Below are 21,091 nucleotides of genomic sequence, written 5' to 3'. Positions count from 1 at the left end.
CTAATCTCTATTTGGTGGGGGAAAACCAGAAAAGAAGTTTTGTGTGAATGATCCCAATTGCTTCTTTACGTAATTTTCATTAGATGTCGAAACTTTATTAACGCCCTAACCGTAAGTATTAGTTGGTAGTCGCGTGAGCCTGTTCAACATCAAACTGAATTTACAGAAAATCAACTTGGATGTCTTATTTTTATAGCTCATTAAAACCGTACCAAACATACAATTGTCAACTCCATGATCCTTTGCCGTAACCCACTCATCATTAAGCAATCATTTACATTGCAATATTGTAAGCTTATTTCACAGGCTTCGCATGGCCTTGTGCCCTCATCAGCCGGTCACATTCTTCCTTCAGCTTCTTGTTTTCAAGCTGCATCTGTCGAAGTTCGTACTGCCAACTAGTCGATCTCGTAGTCTCCAGTTCCGCAAACAAGTTGCTCCCTTCAAACTCCTTCTTGACCGAGACTGGAACAGTCGTGGCGCTCGAGCGCCGCCGTCCGCGAGGCTGTGGCAAACTGCTTCCGCCGATTCTGATCCTGGCGAGAACAAAGTGTGGCCTTGTAGATTCGCGTGACATTGACAGATCTTCTGGTTGGCGGCATGTGTAAATTACTGTCACCGCTGGCTGATGCTCCCCCCGCGCTGATCTAAATGAATGCTCAATCTGTTCAGTTCTGGAAACGCCGTTGAAGACGGCTCCTATAGCTTGAGTGATTTGAGCTCTCTCAGCAGGATCTGGTGAAAACGACTGAATACTCTTACTAAACATATCGTCTGCTTTGTATCCCAGTAAACGTTGGCAACTGGACGAAGCAAAGAGAATGATTCCTGTGGGTGAAAGCTTGACCCAAATGTCAGTATTCTCAAGTCCCTTCTGATCTGAAGCGCCCATAATGGCGGAAGAGTTTAGATAGTAAACTGGCCGCTCGCGACCAATCATAACAATACATCTCCGTGCCTTACCGGCTTCATTGAAGAGACGGCCATATGACTCAAGCCAACAATAGCCTGAATGCTTTCGTCTAATTCTAAAGACAGTGTTTATATCTTGCGAAGGATTGTTGGCGACTTCCTTGAGATCGCGAGTCATGTTGACCACGTCACTAGGATGGCAGAGTTCAGAAAGGTTCGTCCCAATCAAATCTTGAGATTGATACTCAAGAATTTCTTTTGATGAAGGTGAGCAAAAACTGATGACACCGCGTAGAGTGACCACATAAACCAGATCTTCTGAGTTAATAAGCATTGCTTTGCTCAACAATTTGTCTGTGACTTCAGGATCACCGATCCCTAATGCGCCTAGAACCTCGACCGCCCCTTGATTCCAAGGTAGAGTCGGTTCCGAGTTGGGTACAATCTGCGATGCGGACTCGATGCTATCGAGCACACTTTCAGATTGAGGTCGAGCCTCAATCGGAGTCGAAATGCGGATAGCTCGACGGTAGTTCATATCATAAGAGCCAACTGTTTAGTCAGTAACACTGTAATGATAACTTACAGCAATCTTACGCTTTGAAGAATTAAGAATGGCTTGTGGCTGCTCACCTAAATCAATTTGAAAGCCTGGGATGTTAGAAAAATAAAATCTCGTTTTCTCAAAACACTCACCAATGAAGTATGCAATGTTGGAGCTCTCCCAAGTGACAGGAACAATTGTGAGCATATTTACAAACGGATGACCGCCCTTTCTGTAGTTTAGCAAAGGAGCTTGAGTTTCTTGCCCTCTCAAGATAGCATCTTTGATTTTTCGAACCGTGTTGTTGTCCGTGAACTTTCTAAACTCATTTTGACTAACTTCGCCATCTGGTGCCTGCAAAAAACGGCAATTTCGCCCAACAATCTCGGTCTGTGTATAACCTGTGAGGTTTTCGAAATTTTTTGAGCAATAAACAATTGGCATGTCAACTTTCTGCGCGTCACAAACCACAAACGAGCAAGAGAGATCGACAGGACCTATGTTAATTTGCGGGGAAGGTCTATTTATGACTTTGGCCAGCAAAGTGATTATATCAAATCCGCTTGAGGAGTATATTCCCGCCAACTGCGAAGAGGAATCAACCTCTGACTCTGTGTCGATTAGAGGAGAATTCATATTCGGCTGTAGTTGTCGACTTAAAGCAGCAGAAGAAGCGGCACCGGCAGCGGTTGCAATTCGACTGTATGCTCCTAGAGTAGAATTTTCTTCCAGCTGAGACGAACTCGGCGGCACACTCACAGAGGGCGATGCAGAATTATGGTCAATCAAATGAGATTGAGAGGTAGGCTGATCTTGCAGATAAGTAGGATCACCTATATATAAATGCTGATACAAGTCAGGCGCAGTATCAGGTGCCAAGTATGGATGATATATGGCTGGTTCAGATGAGAGATATAGCAAGGAGGGATCAGATGGTGCGACTGTAGAAGAAGCGTCTAAGCTGGCAGAGATTGAGGCAGCGGAATCAGTCGATGTAGTCGATATGCTAGTGTTTTCAACGGGATGATCCGAGAACGGCGTTGGTTGAGTAGATCCAGTCGATGGATGGAGGTAAACTAACGGCGATAGCGAGGCCAAGGCATAGTTTGGCTGTTGCTGCTGTTGGTTACCAGGATGTGACTGGTCACGATCCTGATTATACGACGACGCCATTACCGCTCAATTATGCACTGTCAAACACGCGCTGCGAGCCTCGGGAAACCTTTTTTCTTCACGATTTCAGTCTCGATGCGCGTTGAGCGGCGATCGCAAACGCCAGAGTTTATATTAACTGATCCATATTCTCACTTTCTACAGTGTTATATGATGCTATAATACACTTTATTACTTAATATATAATATACTACTCATCTTATTTACAAACTAAATTAATCTCGTCGGCTGGGATAATCAATTTATGTTAAATTTTCATCATTTGTATAGTCAAAATATAAAGCTAGCGATCAAGAATCCATTGGGTTAGGGCATACCAAATATAGCATTTCTTGCATAACTCGTCTCAACTGTCGTTTGCAAGCTGTATCGACCATATTTGGTATGATAAATTTTCATATAACGTACAACAAAGACAAATAAAAGCAGTTCCTGTATTATTACTGTAAAAAAATGCAATATAAATGTTTATCAAATTGGCTGCTAAAACCCAGATCAATAGTGATTGGACCGATCAAAGCTTTCGACAAACAATCTGTAGATCTCCCGATTGATAAGTGCCCGACACTTGTCAAAACTAGCACTATTAGCGTTTCTCGATTCGTTTTGCTCCACGCCGAATTTTATATCGGAAACTTCCGTGTAAAACTAAACTTTGGCGAATTCGCGAAATTTTCACTTGTTACGTCTCAAATCTACAATCCCATGTCAACGCCAATCTCCTCAATGGTTGCAACTAATTCCTCTACTGTCGCTTTGGTGGTTCTACTCCAATATTAGTTGAATATTGACATAAACGTTCATATTGCTTACGTTGGGGCATTGACAACAGCACGGAAAAATTCGCCAGCTCCCCCACCTCCAGCTGGGGGCGCATAATCAACCAGAAATCGACCACGAGCTTGAAGCTCGTACGCAACAGTCCGGGTCACTTTGGTATTGTACTCTGAATCCTTCTCGGTAAATCCGCCTCGTGGTGAATAATAGAAACATGTCTGCAAACATGGCGGAGGATTGGATGACACGAGATGAAATTTAGGCCGCTTAGCAATTAAGTTAACCAGATGCTGAGTAACTTCAAAAGCTTGCTCAATTCGTTTCGCATAACCTGCAATCATCAGCAACCTTCATTCGTGTCACAATTCAGAGTACTGCACCTTCTTTGCCATACCATTTCCAGCCAAGAAATAGTTTGAGCGAATCAGCCCGGCGGCCACAGCCCATCGTAGCATCGCCCATGTCATAATTTTCGCCATCGATGGTGCCATTGTGGTATAGATATGGAGCACGCAAAGAAGATGCTGTTTGGAAAACGCGGTGATCTGGAGCAAGCAAAAAAGAACAAGTTAACGGAACACCGAGCATCTTGTGCGGATTGACTGTCAAACTGTCTGCAAGCTCGACGCCCTTCAGTTTATACCGCAACTTGTCTGAAAAAGCCACATTACCTCCCCATGAGCCATCAACATGTAGCCAAAGTCCATACTTCTTGGCAACCACAGAAATCTCCTCAAACGGATCATACGAACCATACACTGTCGTTCCAGCCGTGGCATTAATGTACAGCGGTGTCCTGCCTTGTTCTTTCGCTTCTATAATTTTCTCTTCTAGAATATCCACCCGCATTCTCTCATCTTTGTCGACTGGAATTGCCCAAACTGCTTCGCTTCCTAATCCAAGAGATATTGCCGCCTTCTCCACACTATAATGCCCATGCCGACTGGTAAAGATAACAAACTTATAGTTTCCATTGCCATTGACTTTAGTGTCGGGATATAAAATTGTACGTGCGACTATCATGCTATGTGTGTTAGATGCAGAACCGCCAGGAAGCGTTATCCCGCCAGACAACGGGTTGTTGAACCCAAACAATTCAGCATATTCATGCGAAGTTTGCTTTTCGATCAATGTCAAGACAGGTGCAACGCTGTAAATGTATGAATTGGTGTTCAGAATCGAAAGCAATATATCAGATGCTACTCCCACCGGATTAGTCGACACATACAATTTGTCCATAAACCCTGAATGCCACGTCACTATAGAATGCTTTAAAATTTCATCCATCACTCTTAGAAACCCTTGCTGCCCCTCTCCGCTATCTGGCAGTGCTAAACTGTTCCCTAGCATCTTGAATAATTGTTTAGGCGGCACTGGATCACCTATGCGGGCTCCAGGTGTATCTGCACTTGCGACATAGGCAACCGCACGCTGGGACACAGCCTGTAATAGCTCTTGAAGCTCTTGCGAGCGTGAGCTCTGCTCAAGACTCTGTGTCATGACGTTGTTTAATGCTGTAAGTAAAGTATTGCGACTCTAGCGAATTAATTCTGAGCATGTCAAATAAGGGTTTAGTGTTAATAATTGATAATATAATTGTGAGTTTAGGGTATGCTATGTAAATGTGAACTTGAACATTTGGAACAATGAAATGAATGTCCGGCTTAACAAAGGCCAAATCTTACTGGAAATTTAAACTGAAAGTTTTAGAAAGTCTTGCAGATCATTCCAGGCAAATTCAGATAGAGTTTAATAATGTCTGTCATTTCAAATTTGCCGAGCATGTCAGATTTATTATGTATGCGATTACGATAAGCAGTTCGAATGTTGACTTTTATGTAAATTAGGGCGGACTCGTAGAATTATGAGCTTAATGTAAGTCAGTCTAGTAGAAATAAAAACTACCAATTTCAAAGTCAGCATTGATTCGTATCTTCGTTCGTGTCTTACGTTGCCTCAATAATATCTTCTGGCTGACTGAATTGCCTCCACTAATTCAACAGTAGTAATCGCATACCGCACTTGACTCATGGTGAACGCTTTCGTGCCGTTAGAATCGAATCCAGAAGTCTTGACAAGGCTAGGTACGTCTATCGGTCTAGATCCGGATCTTGCGTTTCACGATGTGTATTCGCTTGATGATCCGGATCTGCTGTCATTCATTCCTCGGCCGGCATTGGCTTTAATGCTTGTGTTTCCAATCTCAGAATCATATGAAAAATACAGACAGGAGCAAGACAAGGACCGGTCGCCGTATGAAGCTGCTTTGGACGACGATGTGATTTGGCTAAAAGTAAGCGTTTGATTGCGTGGGATCATGATTCTCTGCTAACATCTGTCTTCTCAGCAAACCATCAGCAACGCGTGTGGTACATACGCTTTACTACATTCTACTTTAAATGGACCTGCTTTCAATCACGTTCTTAAAGGCTCACTTCTTGACACTTTTCACAATGACCTGCCTGCACTCTCTACCAAAGAAAGAGTAACTTATATTGAAAACTCACGGTCACTCGAGACAGCACACGCAGCCGTCGCCCAAGACGGAGATACAGCAGCACCTGATGCTTCAGAAGATATCAATCTACACTTTATTGCCTTCGTCAAGTCCGATTCCGGCAAACTCTATGAAATGGATGGTCGCAGACTAGGTCCGATCGAACTCACCACACTTGGTCCAGACGATGACGTCCTCTCGCCAGCTGCAACTGTCTTTGTAAAACAGTTTATGGACCGCGAAGCACAAGCTACTCGCACTTCGTCTTACATGTCCTTCTCCTTGGTAGCTCTCGCGCCGGCGCTGGACTAGCCCCTACTCTCATTTACACTTACAACCGAAGATGATATGAACCTGTATTTGTACAATAAATTTTATAGCTTCCCTATTAATATATATTACACAAGCAAAAACCATAGCAAAACGCCTCCCAAAGCAAAACTGAAAATTTTTAAACATTCGTCACAGGTTCCGCAGCCGCCAAAATCACTTTGGTCTGGTCCAAGATCGTGAGGGCCTGCGCTTCATCATCAAACGAGTCCTGCAAACAAAAAGGTTGAAGCCGCAAATGCTCATCGATCCCGCTTGACTTTGAAATAGATTTCAAGTCTTTGATCGACTTGGAAGATTGGTAACTGCGACAATCCTGTTCAGACAAACTGTACAGCCGTCGAAGGTGCTGTCTAAGCTCCCAAATTGTAAACAGAATTGCACAGCACGCGGCAAGATTTGCCAGCTCGCGATGCGATGACCCGTGGTCAGAGCTGTCAACCGCCGGAACGTCGGCAGACTCCATACTCTCTGTAATCGTGTAAAGCGCCGACATGCCAGTACTAGCCATGATCTGGTCCAATCCGAACACAACCGTAAGCGGCTCTTCCGAAGTCGAGAGTTCAACACATGGCAAATTGCGAGCGATATAGCCGACAAATTTGAGATGTTCGATTGCAGCCGTAATCGGATTGCCCAGTAACTTGGACAGGTTAAAGTCCATAGCCTTGGTCAGTCCAGACAGAAACCGTTTTCGTGCCACTCGACTAGACTTAATGACAGAATACAACGGCACCATGCCCTGGTCCGACACCGGTCTATCTGGCTGTAAATCTTCCATCGCGCGCTCAAACTTGACCGACTTTCGCACACCTTCAATGTAACAGCCTTCAATCAGTGATTCGTGCTTCTCGTGCAGCTTTTGATGCAGGTCATATGCAAGCGCTCTAATTGCTGGATGAGCTGATATTTCAAGCGCAATCAACGTCGGAACACACTATTTGCTCGTTAGCATCAACAATTTTTCATACATCAACTAAAACCAACATTTCGGGGGTTGGGATATCCTTGGCGGACAACCTTCTCGAGGAGCAACACCGCCGACAATGCATATCCGTCTTCGGATGCAAGCGTGATCTCAAGAATACTGTCAAGATATCGCTGAACCAAGGAAGCGCACACACTGAATCTTGTTAGCACAAGCGCTACTGTACCTACCCTATAAACACTACCTGTCGTTGGCATTATTTGCGCTTTCACCTTTAAGCACCTGCACATCGACTTCTATATCAGCACCGCCACGCTGCTTAACCGCCCTATCAGCACGATCTTGCTCGTACGTCAAAAACTCGCTAAAAAGCTGCACCACGGTCTCCCGTATCTCGCGATCACCTTTTGTCAACGCGGTATCAAAAACGTCCATCACGGTCGTCGCCATGAAAATTTGCGGATGTGAAATGCAAATCATCCCGAGATTTCGCACCGCAATCCTCCGAATCGTACTAATGACTCGCGGCTGCGCAAACATCTGCATCGTCAACACCAGCATCTCGGTCACGTTTCTGCCATGAATCGCATTCACGGTCCTAAACATGCTAACATGCTCCTCCAGATTGCAGTACCGGCCGATGTGGCCAAGCAGATGCAACAGACGCATCAGCTTCATGTCAGCAGTCGCAAGCTTACCTTCTTTAGCCTGCACTTTGTACTGCGCAATGACATTCAAACAGGACACCGCGGTGGTGGCCAGTCTTCGAGTATCTTTTAGCATGACACTTGTATCCCATAAGCACGGCACCGCTTCCGAAAGTTCCTAAACAACGTCAATCTAAGCAACAACATTACTACCAATTACATACACGAAGATTGAATCTACTCAATCTGGTAAGCAACGTTTGCTGTACCTCTACTAGCATCTTTGTTCGCAGCGTACCAGTAAAAGGCAAAATTTGTCGAAAGATCACAAGCACGTAATACGTTGACGCATCTTCCTTGGTATCTTGCAAATAAGTCTGTAATATCACCAATTGATCGGCCTCGAACAGCGACTTGTTTGCTATGGCAAAAGTCGACAACAACCCAAAGTACGTCCTCTGCGAAACCTGTTTCGAGTCATTCCAGTCCACCACCGTCTCAAAAAGGCTGTTGACCATTGCTTTTGCCACAATGTTAGCTTGCTCAACAGCCGCAGCCGACTTGTCATCTGCCTCAAAGACACCTTGTGCCAACACTTGAATTAACCGCGCAGTCTTATCGCTTTTCTCTCGTGTCTGCAGTAATATAGCAAGTCGTGACTCAATCTCAGACTTCATAGCAAACTCATCCGTCTCTAGACTGCTATCAGTCGGTCCGAACCAGAGTTCTTCAAGCGTCTTCTTCGCAACAGCCAGAACACCGGGATCAACATCTTCAAGGCGTCTCAGCAGCCGGTCCGCAATTTCAAGCTTAATCTCTATGTCCGACGTCGCAAGAAATACGTCTTTGAGCAGCTTAAGCACACGACGCCGAACTCCGGTACCGGTGTCACCAGCCCGATCACAAATAAGCATATAATAACTCTTGGTGACCTCCGGCTTAAACAAGACATATTTCCCGACAACATCCACTGCTGCATCACGAACTTGAGCAGATTGATCCCGCAATCTAGACGAGAGCGCCGCCATGACGTTTGTGTTTGACATAATGGACGGATCTTTGGCCAACAAAATCGCAAGTACCCGAAGCGCTTTAGTTCTGGACACAATTCGAGGACTATCTAAAGATCGCGAAATCTCGCTCAATATCCGGTCATAAAGCTTGTACAGCGGCATCTGGACCAACACTCGTGCGTTCTTGTGCTTTGCACTCTGATTCGTTTCCTCCGCAAAGCTGGTCTATTAGCACAGAACGCGAACCTGTAGTAACGCAACTTACTCTTCCTTTGACGCCCAAGTGTCATCATTTGCCGCAACAGCCAGTCTGTGTACTGTATTCGAAACAGAGGCTGCACTGGTCTCTGATTCTGCAAACGTAGAGACAGTCACCGTCCACGCGGCAAAAAAGTAACCGTATGAGCTTTTGGCGGTCATGTCCACCTGGCTCGACTTGTATAAATACAGCAACACGGCCATTGCCAGCACGTCAACTTCTTCAAATTCATTTTTGCTAGACGATGCTGATAGCTCTATCGCTCCAGGAAAACGTATTCGCCAATCCTGTAACTTGGATCCAATCGCGCCGAGAATGTCAAGAGCCATTGAGTTGACCTGGGCACTATACGAATCGCCAATACAGCCAATCTCGTTTAGTCAGTTTTGGGTAAGCACAGAAATCTTTCAACATACCATCTGCATTGCAAGACATCTAAGCAGCATCTCTGCGCCAGGCCATTCTGGTAGTTCCAGCACAGTGATAAAGTCTTCCGTAAACAAGTCAAGTAAAACACGATACGGCGCATCTCCAGACTTTGTCGACTTCATCGCTCTGTCTACTAAGAAGTTAACCACGTCAGTTGCGCTCTTGAACGCTTCGGCATTGCACTTTTGGCACATCGAAACAAGCTCTTCACGGGACTTGGCTTCCAGCACCTGATTGTCGGTTTTCATAACGTCCATCGAAAAATTCTCCACCGTGCTCTGTCTCAAAGTCCGTAAGTCTAACGATCCCGCGGTCTGAATCAGACGTAATATAAGTGCAGTCACAAGCTGAATGTTTCCACCACCAATGAGTCGGTACTGGCGAGCTGACAGTCGCTGAATCGGGAGTTTCTCCAAACTGCTGAGAATTTCACTAAGAATGAACGTACGCTGATCACGATATGCAGAGAAGATATGAGCAAGAATATCGACCGTAGCTACTCGTAGACCTTCAACATTAGCAATTCCCAAAAATGACTCCCGTTCTTTCGTTGCGTTCTCCACAAAAATGATGCTAATGGAAATAAACTCAAGTCGAGTGATAACTGTCTCGCTTAGATCTTGAATCAGCAGTAGCTTGTACAATAAAGTCAATGTTCTTGCAGTTTCCTGCAGTAACCCAACAATCAGCTTCTTGTACTGCATAATGGAGTTCATGACAGTGATCGGTGAAATCAATGGTACTAGTAAGCTTTCTATCAAGTTGCTAATGAAATCTGCAATTTCCTTCATAATGTCTTCTGAGCATATTCGGTTGTCGTCTCGTGAGCCTAGCATGGTTCTGATTAGTGTCTTGCATGCCTTGAGTGCGTTATCTGCGGCCGAGATGTCAGAAAACACGTTGTCGCTGTCATGGTTTGCTAACCCGTCTAAGCCTTTCCATGAGATCGTAACGGCATGTCGAACTGATCTGATACATATTCGTTGCAGCCGTAGAACATCGTCGACTGCGATGGAGCTGTATACAGAGCTATGGATCACACGGTGGATGGTGCCTTCTAGTCGAATCTGACAATCGTTTGCAAGCAAAGGCTCAGATTCGGAGCTTCCTACAACCCACAACGACGAAAACCGGCCGTTGACACCTGAAGTATCTTTTTCAACATCATCGTCGGCATCGAAAACACTGTCTATCAGGTTCTGCAGGTCATCTACAATTGCCTTATTTTTCTGTTCTGACTGATCAACGCGCTTGATTTTGATCTTTACTATCTTTGACGGCGATGGTGATTGCGCTGTGGGCGATTTTCGCTTTTTCGGAGACCTTTGCCGCGGGATTGGTGATGGCTCTGTAACTGTGGTAGCATCTTTGGCAAACGACAAGTCAGAAACCGTGAGACTAGAAGTCTCTGGTAGCACTAAACTACCGCTCGCTTCGATAGGCTGTAGGAGTTGGGGAAAAATTGTGGCATCTTGCGTTGTTAAAGGTGGTAATGAAGCTGATATATGCTCGGTAAGTGCAGCATGCTCACTTTTGTCTTCATTATTCTGCGTCGGCGCTGGAGTGCTTTGATGAGATACTGGTAATGGAAGAAACAAAGGCGCGTTGTGTAACGTTCTAAACAAATCAGGTAATGGAATCTGTGCTATATTGAACTGCGGTCCGTTCGTCGGAGGGTCGGTCGCTACAGAGTCTTTAAGATGAGATTTGTTTAATCAAATAAGAAAATACATACACTCGAAGGGAACATCAGCATTCAGCAAAACCTGTTCTGGGAAATTACTTAGCCCAAACGCCTGAACGTTTCTAGTTATTGGTCCATTTGTAGAGGGCAACGAAGCATAGACTGCAGGTATTTGAAATTTCCTACCAGCTATTAATCTAAGTCAATAGTAAAGACGTCATACACATACAGCTTCTGAAAATCAGACGTAGTAAGGTAGTTTTGTAGACTCTGAATATGGCTCTGTATGAACGCAGCATGCTGTTCGTTTTGTGGGAGAGTATTGAGAAGATCATAAGTCTGTCTAGATTGTATAGTCTGCTGCTCGGATAATTGAAATATGTCAGTCTGCTGCGTTATATTTGGGATTCTGGCTATTGCTGCTGCTACTACTATTTAACTTTCGGGACAATTTAAAATTGGACCGACAATCATACCAGACGACACCGGAGTAATTGACGTCAGAGCAGTGTACTGCATTGTACTGTTTAAATTCATTGGTGGCGCTATGGAGCCAGATCCCATACTGGTACTGTCAGACTGCATTGTCATTAAACGTCGGCTTTTGCTAAATTGAAGTTTTCAGGGGACGGAATTTCGATGCCATTTAAATAAAGTGAAGTTGTTTGCGAGTTGTGTCAAGTCTGCATTAAACTGCGCTTCGCATTCAGATTTAGCTGCCGATCTGGTCGAGATCGTGAGTACCGAACAACTTAGTGTCGTGGTATCATAGAAACGCGTGAGAAGTGTGTGCGAGAGAAGCGATGCCCTAGCGCGCGTGTGGACGTGTCCGACGTAGACTTTTCTGAGGGTTTTGTATATAGAGTATATATACTTTGCTGTGGAGAGTCGGCTGTGCCAAAAAGCTGAGTGGACTCATACAGTTGTGATGCAGAGCAGATAAAGAATACATGCCTCAATTAGCAATCCGAACTATTGATAGTCGTAGTTTGAAGAAATGCAAGTCTGTGCTCGAACACGGCGGTCAGTTTGACAGATCTCGTGGAGTTCAATCTTTTGACGGCGGATACTTAATATACACGACTGTATGTATCTAGAATATGCAGTTGGGAGTATATTGAAAGATATGTAGATAATAGGTGATGAAGTTGAAGGCAATTTGTTAAGTTCGTTATCTGAATTGAAGACGATCGATGACTCAATTGAAGTTGTGAGTGTAGCTGAAGGCTCAGTGGTTTCAAGTGGCTCGCAAGCTTCAAGCCTGAGGCGTGCAACAGAGGAGGCAGTCAAAAGGCTGGGAGTTAAGTATTTTGATGTTAATGGGGACTTAAAAAAGGAATTGCTTGATCATGTACCGCATCGTTATAACATCTACGGAAAGTTGCTGCTACTTTCGTCTGGATCATTTGACACGTCGTCTGCTTTCCAAACCCTGATGAGTTCTGACGTCGATTTTCCAAGTGCGTTTTACGAAACGTTGGCGGACGTTCTCGATGTAACACACATTGCTCTGAATGCACCAATATCTGGTGCTGACGAAAACGTGTTGCGAAAGCCGACATCGCTTGTGTTCTTATACGGACAATTTGAATCTGAGGTTACTGAGGAGTCTATCTATCATCCTACTGAAGATAACTTTAAGTCTGATGAGCTGTGGGCTACAGTTCGTCAGAACGGAATATTTCAAACATGGGCACCACGGTACACAATGTTTAGCCGGGGTAATATTAAGGAAAAGGCAAGAGTTAAAACGTTTACCGATGTTTTTGGAAAGGTTGCAGTGGATCTGTATGCAGGTATTGGATACTTTGCTTTTTCGTATGCAAAAATTGGGGCAAGTCAGGTTTTGTGCTGGGAAATTAATCCGTGGAGTGTTGAAGGACTTCTCCGCGGAGCCAAGGAAAACAAATGGAAGACACAGATAGTCAAGCAGGACGAAGCATGGAGTCCGGAGTTTTCGGATGTTGCTAAAATTGTGGTGTTCTTGGAAGACAATGCTTGTGCAGTCGACAGGATAGTCAAGGCTAAACTGAAGTACGCTGTACGGCACATCAACTTGGGATTATTGCCATCGAGTGAACAAGGCTGGGAAATAGCATTAAAAATTGCGAATATGTCAAGTGAGAATGATGTAATGCTCCACATTCACGCGAATGTGGCAATTCCACTCATTAATGGATGGAAGATTTCGACAAAGGCTGTACTAGCTGATCTTATTGAGCCGCTTTGCACCGCAATCGTTCAATGCGTGAAAGTTGAACAAATTAAGACGTTTGCGCCCGGCGTGATGCATGTTTGTGGTGACTTTTTAATTAGCAAGGAGGTTATTGGCAGGTGAAATTAGTACGGGGTTGATTACAATCATAGTACGTACGGGTACACTTTGGGCATGGCACAAGACCAGTACGGGAAGCGCCATGGCGATGAGGCCCCTGAGCAGCGGAATAAAGTTACGTGAAACCAAAATGAATTTGAGTTTTGTGGCTTCAAATGACTCTTAATTGTGTAAATACACAATGGAAAAGTCACGTGAAACTTTATTTTGCTCACGGTCTCGGTCGCCTCCTGAATATGTCCCTGAGGCACCGGCGCTCGACGCCATTCAATTTGTACAGCATGTTCTATACGGTGTTTAACAATGGATAAATTAAAGTCATAGAGTGCGTTAATCGTGTCGAGTTGTATCATTGTGTCTAGATTGAACTGTACGTTTACGCAGACGGTGTAAATACCATTCAAACGCCATTGTATGCACTGCATTGTTGTTCACAGTAGTACTTTTACTGCAATTAGTGTACTAAGTTTCCCCCCACGTCCCCCCTCCAAAACAAAACTCCAATCATCACACGAAGTGCACGATTCTTCGCACGTTCAGCTCGCCTGAAGCGTGTTTTTCGCTTCTGCGCCAGTCAACACGGCCAAATGTTGCGGGCGTTACGACGTACTCGATAGACTCAGGGCGTGTTGGACTGTCGCGTCTAATTGGATGAATTTTGTGGCGCAGCTAGGTACTTTTGATCCGCCACATCATGTGCCACAGTACGCGCCACGCATCCCAACCTTCGAGCTTGACCTCCGTGTCTCGTTCTCTTCCTCACTCTCTCCTTAACCTATTCATTCGTATTATCAACGCCCTCCACAAAAATTTGATTCTTGTCTATTTAAATAACTCCTTGTTTGGAAATAGGACCGAGTAGTGCTTACTAATCTTTCGCTATTTTTAAAGATCATATTTAATTCAAAAGAGTAGTATGTCATATCTTCAGCATGGCCCACCAATACTCCGACCGAGATTCCTCGACCATAGCTTCTCTAATATCTCCACCAGAGCGCATAACACCATCTGATTTGTTAGTTATGCCGTCTTCAAGTCCTCCAGTCGACAGTGACAGCACGGACTCGTCCGTTGACCGGTTCAGAGCGCCTGACCCAAGGAAGCGAACAGATCAACGTATGATCCCGGATGTGAGTGATCTCGACATTTCAAGTCCCAAAAAGTGCTTGTCAGATACGCCGTTTTTGTCTCCTAGTTCTACTTTTACACTCGTCCGAACTCCTATGGGCGCGTTCTCGCTGCCACCAACCGCAGTTGTTGATGAGATTCCTTACATCTCGCCGATTGAGAGTCCAATGCTGCCACCGGTCGCGCCCGATAATACATCAGAACATGCTTTTGTCTATGATTTGCCAGAAAACTCTAGACTTGATTCAGACATTGAAATGTCTCCCAGGGTGGTGTACGCTCAGGTTGCTGCTGATGCTGCGGCTGCCAGTCGGGCAAGATCTCGCAAAACGTCAAAACTTCTGGGCTTATTCAAAGCAGACGGATCTCAGCAGAAAGGGCAAATAAGCGCAGAGAAGCTATCTTCGGGCCAGTCTAGTCGGCGGCGTCATAAGGTTGTGGACGCTTACAAGGAAGACAGCCTCACTGATTCAGAGGAGAATCTTAACGCTGTGGCTTCTGCCACTTACATTGTACATCAGCATCGGAGTAGCGACAACAATAATAGCGACGGCTTTGAAGAAGCACCTGTCGCAATTGAACTAATACCATATAAGCACCAGGTAAGCTTGGCTGTCAGTTTCTTTCTATTCATGCTAACAATAGAATAGGTGGGAGGTCACAATGCATTGTTTAGATTCTCGCACAAAGCGGTCTGCAAAGCTATGGCAAAACGTGAAAATCTGTGGTACGAAGCTGTTGAAGCAAAGCACATCGAGTTGCTGCAGTTCATGCCCAAATACATTGGTGTTTTGAACGTTCGTCATACTATAGATTCACCACCAGATCATGCTGATGAAAAACAAAAGCGGCGGTCGATAAATGGATCCAACATGTACACGCATTCAAAACTACCGGAAGTCGTTTTGGACGATAACCGCCATATCATCCCGGAGTCAATCATCAAAAAATACTCTGCGTCAGCGCCATCTGAAGAATTTGCTTATGATGCCTATCGAAGCTTGAGCAGTCAAGGTAGCCACAGCCATGACAGCAGTGACAACAATTTACGCCAAAGACATCAGACCTGGGGTTCTACCACATTGAATAGGAAACTGAAAGACCAAGTAATTCAAGAAGTACTGTCAATGCGATCTCCTCACAGACGGATACCGTCTAATCAAGGTATTTCCGATATGGCAAAACAGCAGCATTCGAGTACTGCTAATTTACCTTCATCTGGGTTGGACAGAGTACGAAAGTCATCGTCTGGTTATGTCAGTGACGGCGAAGTCAGTGCAGAGACGTCGCCAAGGACTATAGCACGGGAAGATGATATTTTGTTCCCAATTGACGATATCCAAGAATTTCCGGACCACGAATCAATGCCGCCATTCAGGCGGCGCCCGTCTAGTTTAGCCAAAGCGAGATCACCGCGACTTAAAGCGGTTGCTGGCAGCACATCCTTGCCGCAATCACCCGGAGTCAGAACTGAACGTTTTTTACTGCTCGAGGATCTTACTAGTGACATGAAGCGGCCTTGTGTACTTGACCTGAAAATGGGAACGCGACAATATGGAATTGATGCAACTCCAGCAAAGCAGGCGTCACAGACCAAGAAGTGTGCAGCGACAACCAGTCGCAAGCTTGGTGTGCGAATCTGTGGAATGCAGGTCTGGAATCCGATCGAAGAGCAGTTTATTTACCAGGACAAGTATTATGGACGTAAACTCAAGGCTGGAAAAGAGTTTCGAGATTGCTTGCGATTGTTTTTGTCGGGAGCTGGTTCGGATGAGTTGATTCTACGTCATGTACCGACTATTCTGTCCAAGCTGCTTGATATTGAAAGGATCATCAGTAAGTTAGTTGGGTACAGACTGTACGGTTCAAGCTTGCTTTTGATGTACGATGGCGCGAATGAGAGCTTTAAGATCATGTTGCGGATTATCGATTTTGCTCAATGTGTCGCGGTTGAGGAAGTATCTCTCAGTACTGCTAGCTGCCCACCAACACATCCAGATCAGCCCGATTTGGGCTATCTGAGAGGAGTACGTACGTTGCAGAGGACTTTTCATCGAATCGGTAAAGATTCAGCGACTACACTTGGAGTTGACTTTGAAACTTTGCTCAAGCAGGAAATGGGAGAGTCTTACTCATCTTTGTCTGTCAGCGACTTCGGCAATGATAATGATGAAGAAGATACTGCAATCTCTACTTGATCAGTTGCTTTTCTTTGGTCTTTACTTTTTTTTTTGTGTTTTGCTTTGTTGCCAGGAGTAGTACGATATCGAGCGAATTTTTTTTGCATCTGCTTTGAGTTTTCGCATGGGTGTATATTATGATGTCGTCATGTGCATAATAATTTGTTTTAATTGCACTTTGGAAAGGGATTGCTTTAATATTTGTCGCTCGAGGCGGCTGCCGTTAATGAGATTAATGAAACCGTGTCGACCGGCACCAGCGCATAATTGTGGTTTGCGCATCTAGCTATTTGTTCGTGCTGTATTTAATTTCAGTACACTACAAAGTTTCTGGACTGTGTGTAATAGGTTAATTGTATAATACATATGCAAGTTGGGCTATTTACGTTACGTCGTAAACCTAAAACAAAGCGTAGTAAACTACGAGTACGATCAGCGCGCCAACCAAGACTTCCGACGGACTCGGGATCGTGACTGCAAACCCGTACTTGCAGTAGTACACTGCCCAACCCAAGAACGCGAACCAGGCCGCGTCGCGAAAGTCTGGTGTGCGCATGATTGCCGGCTGCTGGTCTGCCCCTGAGCCGTTGTCGGACTCGAGTTCGGACGCGGACAAGAACGCGCGCTCGATTGCAGTCGCCATCTCTGTTCGGGAAAACCGTTTGCGCACGCTGTTCCGCCCGCGCACGCCCATCGCTTTCAGGTCGCTGTTGCTGGCTTCGAACAAAACATGATGCACGACCGGGGCCCAGGACGTGATCTCGGGCGTCCGAAGCCAGCCGGTGACGCCGTCAGCTACGGTCTCAAGTGGTCCACCAGACGAAGTCGCTAGAACTGGGACACACATTAGCATTGCCTCGAGAGGAACAATCCCAAAATGTTCGTTGACAGGAGTGTATGCTAGACAACAGGATGCGGCGAGTAGTGCGTTTCTAGCTGAACTAGAAACAGACGGCAAGAATAAAACGGACTTTGACGACAACTCGGTCGATAATTTCGCGGTATTACTTTCGAGATCCCAAAGTGTGACCTGGGAGACGTTTAGTTCGTCGCACAGTCCTTGCAATTCGGCCAGGTAGGCGACGTTTTCTGGTACTTGTGTATCGTAACCACCTGAGATCAGCAAGGCGGTTTTATCAAAATCTGTGTGATTTCTGAGACTGGCGTAAGACCGGATTGCCAGCTCGAGTCGTTTTTTGCGCTCGAACCGGTTAACGGAGAGGATAGTTCGTTTTCCGGACTGTAATATAATTTTTTCAATGCTCTCGTCTCTTCCCCCATTATCGGACACGCATGGATACACGACACTTGGTGTCCGGTCGATACTTGGGAATTCCTGTTTGAATATCCGCTGTGTGAATCTAGAGTTCACCAGCAACACGTCAGCTTGTGCTGTGCTGTAAGCTTCAATTGCGTCAAACGGCAATCTGTAGAGTTTTTTCAATAGCGACGTTCGTATCGCAAGCAACTTATCAGGAAAATGGCAGTAAAACAGAATCCGAGCTTTGCGTCGCCGTCGTTGCGGTGCGAGTCGTCGATGGTCGTTTGCGGGTGCAGGCGGCGCCCGTCTGTCAAGTCCAGCGCGGAGCAGCGGAATGCAAAACGAAAGCTGATCGACAAAAATTGCGTCGTACGCTGTGTTTTCGTATCTGAGAATGTACAGCGACAAGTGTAATTGCCGTAAGATCGCGCACAAAATCGCGAACCTGCCAAAGATGGTCCGAGGTACAATTGTGTCGCCCTTAACGACAACGTTCAAGATCCCGTCTCTGATTTCTTCAAAGCAATGTGTCCGGTCGCATCTTGATGTGTAGATTATAACAGAATGTCCCAATGACTGTAGCCCCACAGCAGCATCGACAACAAGTCGTTCAGCTCCTCCTAAAACACATCGTCAGCTTCAGTTCATCACCATGAAAAACGAATTCACCAATTCCGAGGTCAGGATGAATAAACGCGACTTTCATCGCACCCAATCCTCGCCTGTGCTTTGTTTTCCGAAGTCAAAGAAATGAAGCAACTTTCAAGCTTTTTATTTAAGCTCTCGAGTTAGAAATAAACGAAACGTGTCAATGACCCCTGAATGGCTAAAAGGAACCATCAAGATTAGAGCGAGTAATGAGCTTTCACAGTACTCGATTGATTTTTTGGTGATCTGAAGTAAATAATTTATTTCATCGAAAAATAGTCAGGACTTGATCTATTTATTTAGAATTACTTCACTGAAAATGTCGCCAAAAATGAACAATTTGTCTTAAAATAATCAGAAAAATTTACTGTAAATTACTGTAAATAGGCCGATTTCAATCTATTAATTTATATCATTATTTAACGGCTGTGAGGTGTTGAAAGTGAGAATGGTTGTGGATCATGAGATGTTAGTGAGTAAATTAGCATACTGAACTCGGCCCTAATCAACCTTCACGTTAACGCACAATCAAATCGAATATGACTATTAAAATTTAATCTACAGACAAATACAAGCAATCACAGACTCAATACATAGCAACTGTAAACAAAGTGACAATTTACCATGGCAGACGAAGAAGAAGCAGTTCGTCAAGAGAAGCTTGCCGCGGCCAGGAAGCGAGTAAGTTCAAAAAGTCCGATAGAATCGCGATATTAAACTAACGTCTACAGTTTGAAGAACTAAAAAAAGACAAGAAACCGACAAAGAAGAAAGGCGGGAAGAAGGGAGCAAAGGTGGATCAAGATGCAAAGACTGGAACAGATACTCCAGACAGAGTCGACAGTCCGGCGCCGGAAACAGCTGAAAGTTCATCAGTCGTTGCACGCGACACGGAGACTCCGCCACCGGAAGATGAACCCGTGGCTGTGACTGAAGATGTCGATGATGCAGCAGGAGCTGTCGGATTTGATGAGCCAGAAGAAGAATCTAAGCCAGAGCAGTCGGAGCCCGCCCAAGAATCTTTACCGGAACCCAAGGTCTCCGATTTGAATGCTAGATTACAAGCACTTGAAGTAGAAAACGCTGCATTGAAAGATTCATTAGCAACAGCAAATGCAAAGATTCTTGTCGATGCAGGCACAATCGCTTCATTACAAGCCCAGATCTCAGTACCTAAGCCACCATCATCCCCATCAGAACAGGAGGATTACTACAAGAAGCTACAAGAAAAGTTTTCGCGCGAAGCTCAGGAACGCTATTTGCTCGAACGGGACTACGCATCACTCGAACGCACACATGAGAAGCTTGTCGCCGCACACAATGTCTTGCTAGCCGAGATTGAGAAGTTGAAGAATCAGTTTGGCGCGGACGAGAAGCGACGACAGATGGCAGCAGACGCAGATGAATTACCGGGAACGGACGAGAAACAGCTACAAGCGGCACGGGAACGGGCAAATATCAATGCCAGAATTTCAGCTGGCACTAGCTCTTTATTCCGAACAGCACAGGGTCTGTCTGCCGCAGTTGTCAAAGGAGTTACGGGAGGTGCAAGCGCCGTCATTTCAGATGCACCAGGACTTGCGAGAAAAGTCAGTAGTGGGACCACGAGAACCAGAAGAAGGGCAGAGTCAAGCGCGTCGTACGCAGACGTCGATCTATACGCCAACGACGAAGTCCCAGAAGACGAAGAAGGAGAGGATGATGAAGCAGCGTACTTGCGCGGAGTTGCCAAGGCCAGACAAGTGGCAGCCGAGCAGCAAGAATCACAAGATGCAGAGGCGAACGCAAGAGCAGAGGAGTTGAAAGAAGAGATGAAGAAGTGGAAAGGGTATCAGCTTGATCTTGTGTCGACTGGTGGATCACCAGGAGGGATCGGACCTATTTTTGCGGTGTAATACTTAAGTACCTGCTTGATTCGTCTCAAAACCATGATTTTATAGGGCTTTAGGCTCAAGTTTGCCTTAACCCGTTCCCTGTAACCATAATCATCACCATAACACGTAATATGTGCGTTCGGTTCAAAAGTTGTAGTTTTGATTCAAAATTATGTGGCTCCAGCTGCACGAAATTATTCATGGATACAACAATTGGACTCAAAACCATCTGATTGACAACAAGTACCCTAAAATTATGATTACACTATGCGTAAAGTAATTGGAAAGTGGTCCCCAAGTTCCGTTCAATGTCTTTATTGAGTGCAAGCTGCAAGGTATGGTTAACAAATGTCTGTAAGGAAGAGCTCTACGTAGTTTATTCCATCTTTCGTTAACTGATGACAAAGTGCATTGCCGCTGGCTTCGCAGTAATATATGTATCTTACTACCTCATTCATGACACCAATTAACT

At 45.1% G+C, this 21,091-nt stretch overlaps 8 protein-coding genes across 8 annotated transcripts; 4 read left to right on the top strand and 4 right to left on the bottom strand.

Moving 5' to 3' along the window:
• Positions 1 to 295: 295 nt before the first annotated feature.
• V1512DRAFT_253519 (PAS domain-containing protein) lies at positions 296 to 2,629 on the bottom strand (the record flags this gene model as incomplete). The annotated part of the gene is made up of 3 exons (XM_066914746.1): positions 296 to 1,464; positions 1,510 to 1,563; positions 1,609 to 2,629. 3 exons carry the CDS (start codon positions 2,627 to 2,629, stop codon positions 296 to 298), a joined length of 2,244 nt encoding a protein of 747 aa, XP_066771099.1.
• Positions 2,630 to 3,324: 695 nt separating this feature from the next.
• V1512DRAFT_271371 (pyridoxal phosphate-dependent transferase) lies at positions 3,325 to 4,906 on the bottom strand (the record flags this gene model as incomplete). The annotated part of the gene is made up of 3 exons (XM_066917640.1): positions 3,325 to 3,394; positions 3,443 to 3,737; positions 3,787 to 4,906. 3 exons carry the CDS (start codon positions 4,904 to 4,906, stop codon positions 3,325 to 3,327), a joined length of 1,485 nt encoding a protein of 494 aa, XP_066771098.1.
• A 388-nt stretch (positions 4,907 to 5,294) lies between these two features.
• Positions 5,295 to 6,316, top strand: V1512DRAFT_263474 (uncharacterized protein). The gene is made up of 2 exons (XM_066916503.1): positions 5,295 to 5,699; positions 5,754 to 6,316. Exons 1-2 carry the CDS (start codon positions 5,436 to 5,438, stop codon positions 6,213 to 6,215), a joined length of 726 nt encoding a protein of 241 aa, XP_066771097.1. The 5' UTR covers positions 5,295 to 5,435; the 3' UTR covers positions 6,216 to 6,316.
• On the bottom strand, positions 6,250 to 11,972 carry V1512DRAFT_263470 (sister chromatid cohesion C-terminus-domain-containing protein). Its single transcript, XM_066916502.1, has 9 exons — positions 11,670 to 11,972; positions 11,423 to 11,618; positions 11,245 to 11,375; positions 9,497 to 11,193; positions 9,087 to 9,451; positions 8,033 to 9,041; positions 7,406 to 7,986; positions 7,221 to 7,356; positions 6,250 to 7,170 (listed from the first exon to the last, which is right to left on the bottom strand). The coding sequence occupies exons 1-9, from the start codon at positions 11,782 to 11,784 to the stop codon at positions 6,355 to 6,357; spliced, it is 5,046 nt and encodes a 1,681-aa protein (XP_066771096.1). The 5' UTR covers positions 11,785 to 11,972; the 3' UTR covers positions 6,250 to 6,354.
• A 171-nt stretch (positions 11,973 to 12,143) lies between these two features.
• V1512DRAFT_253515 (S-adenosyl-L-methionine-dependent methyltransferase) lies at positions 12,144 to 13,531 on the top strand (the record flags this gene model as incomplete). Its single annotated transcript, XM_066914745.1, has 2 exons — positions 12,144 to 12,278; positions 12,326 to 13,531. 2 exons carry the CDS (start codon positions 12,144 to 12,146, stop codon positions 13,529 to 13,531), a joined length of 1,341 nt encoding a protein of 446 aa, XP_066771095.1.
• A 1,115-nt stretch (positions 13,532 to 14,646) lies between these two features.
• Positions 14,647 to 16,854, top strand: V1512DRAFT_208461 (uncharacterized protein; the record flags this gene model as incomplete). Its single annotated transcript, XM_066913440.1, has 2 exons — positions 14,647 to 15,258; positions 15,307 to 16,854. The coding sequence occupies 2 exons, from the start codon at positions 14,647 to 14,649 to the stop codon at positions 16,852 to 16,854; spliced, it is 2,160 nt and encodes a 719-aa protein (XP_066771094.1).
• Positions 16,855 to 17,171: 317 nt separating this feature from the next.
• On the bottom strand, positions 17,172 to 19,197 carry V1512DRAFT_263465 (uncharacterized protein). Its single transcript, XM_066916501.1, has 2 exons — positions 18,767 to 19,197; positions 17,172 to 18,717 (listed from the first exon to the last, which is right to left on the bottom strand). The coding sequence occupies exons 1-2, from the start codon at positions 18,801 to 18,803 to the stop codon at positions 17,237 to 17,239; spliced, it is 1,518 nt and encodes a 505-aa protein (XP_066771093.1). The 5' UTR covers positions 18,804 to 19,197; the 3' UTR covers positions 17,172 to 17,236.
• Positions 19,171 to 21,022, top strand: V1512DRAFT_263464 (uncharacterized protein). The gene is made up of 2 exons (XM_066916500.1): positions 19,171 to 19,426; positions 19,477 to 21,022. Exons 1-2 carry the CDS (start codon positions 19,370 to 19,372, stop codon positions 20,638 to 20,640), a joined length of 1,221 nt encoding a protein of 406 aa, XP_066771092.1. The 5' UTR covers positions 19,171 to 19,369; the 3' UTR covers positions 20,641 to 21,022.
• Positions 21,023 to 21,091: the final 69 nt, after the last annotated feature.

This window comes from Lipomyces arxii (assembly GCF_038497795.1).
Source record: "Lipomyces arxii strain Phaff 12-163 unplaced genomic scaffold V1512scaffold_9, whole genome shotgun sequence".
Classification (NCBI taxonomy): domain Eukaryota; kingdom Fungi; phylum Ascomycota; class Lipomycetes; order Lipomycetales; family Lipomycetaceae; genus Lipomyces; species Lipomyces arxii.
Note: the sequence above shows the minus strand (reverse complement) of the source record. Positions and strands in the feature narration are given on the sequence as shown.

Coding starts and splice junctions, on each gene's coding strand:
- V1512DRAFT_263474 (XM_066916503.1), top strand. CDS start 5,436: ATGGTGAACGCTTTCGTGCCGTTAGAATCGAATCCAGAAGTCTTGACA. Junction 5,700..5,753: donor ACGATGTGATTTGGCTAAAA/GTAAGCGTTTGA, acceptor CTGTCTTCTCAG/CAAACCATCAGCAACGCGTG.
- V1512DRAFT_263470 (XM_066916502.1), bottom strand. CDS start 11,784: ATGACAATGCAGTCTGACAGTACCAGTATGGGATCTGGCTCCATAGCG. Junction 11,376..11,422: donor ACGTCTGATTTTCAGAAGCT/GTATGTGTATGA, acceptor AATAGCTGGTAG/GAAATTTCAAATACCTGCAG. Junction 9,452..9,496: donor GATGTCTTGCAATGCAGATG/GTATGTTGAAAG, acceptor TGACTAAACGAG/ATTGGCTGTATTGGCGATTC.
- V1512DRAFT_263465 (XM_066916501.1), bottom strand. CDS start 18,803: ATGAAAGTCGCGTTTATTCATCCTGACCTCGGAATTG. Junction 18,718..18,766: donor TCATCCTGACCTCGGAATTG/GTGAATTCGTTT, acceptor GATGTGTTTTAG/GAGGAGCTGAACGACTTGTT.
- V1512DRAFT_263464 (XM_066916500.1), top strand. CDS start 19,370: ATGGCAGACGAAGAAGAAGCAGTTCGTCAAGAGAAGCTTGCCGCGGCC. Junction 19,427..19,476: donor TTGCCGCGGCCAGGAAGCGA/GTAAGTTCAAAA, acceptor TAACGTCTACAG/TTTGAAGAACTAAAAAAAGA.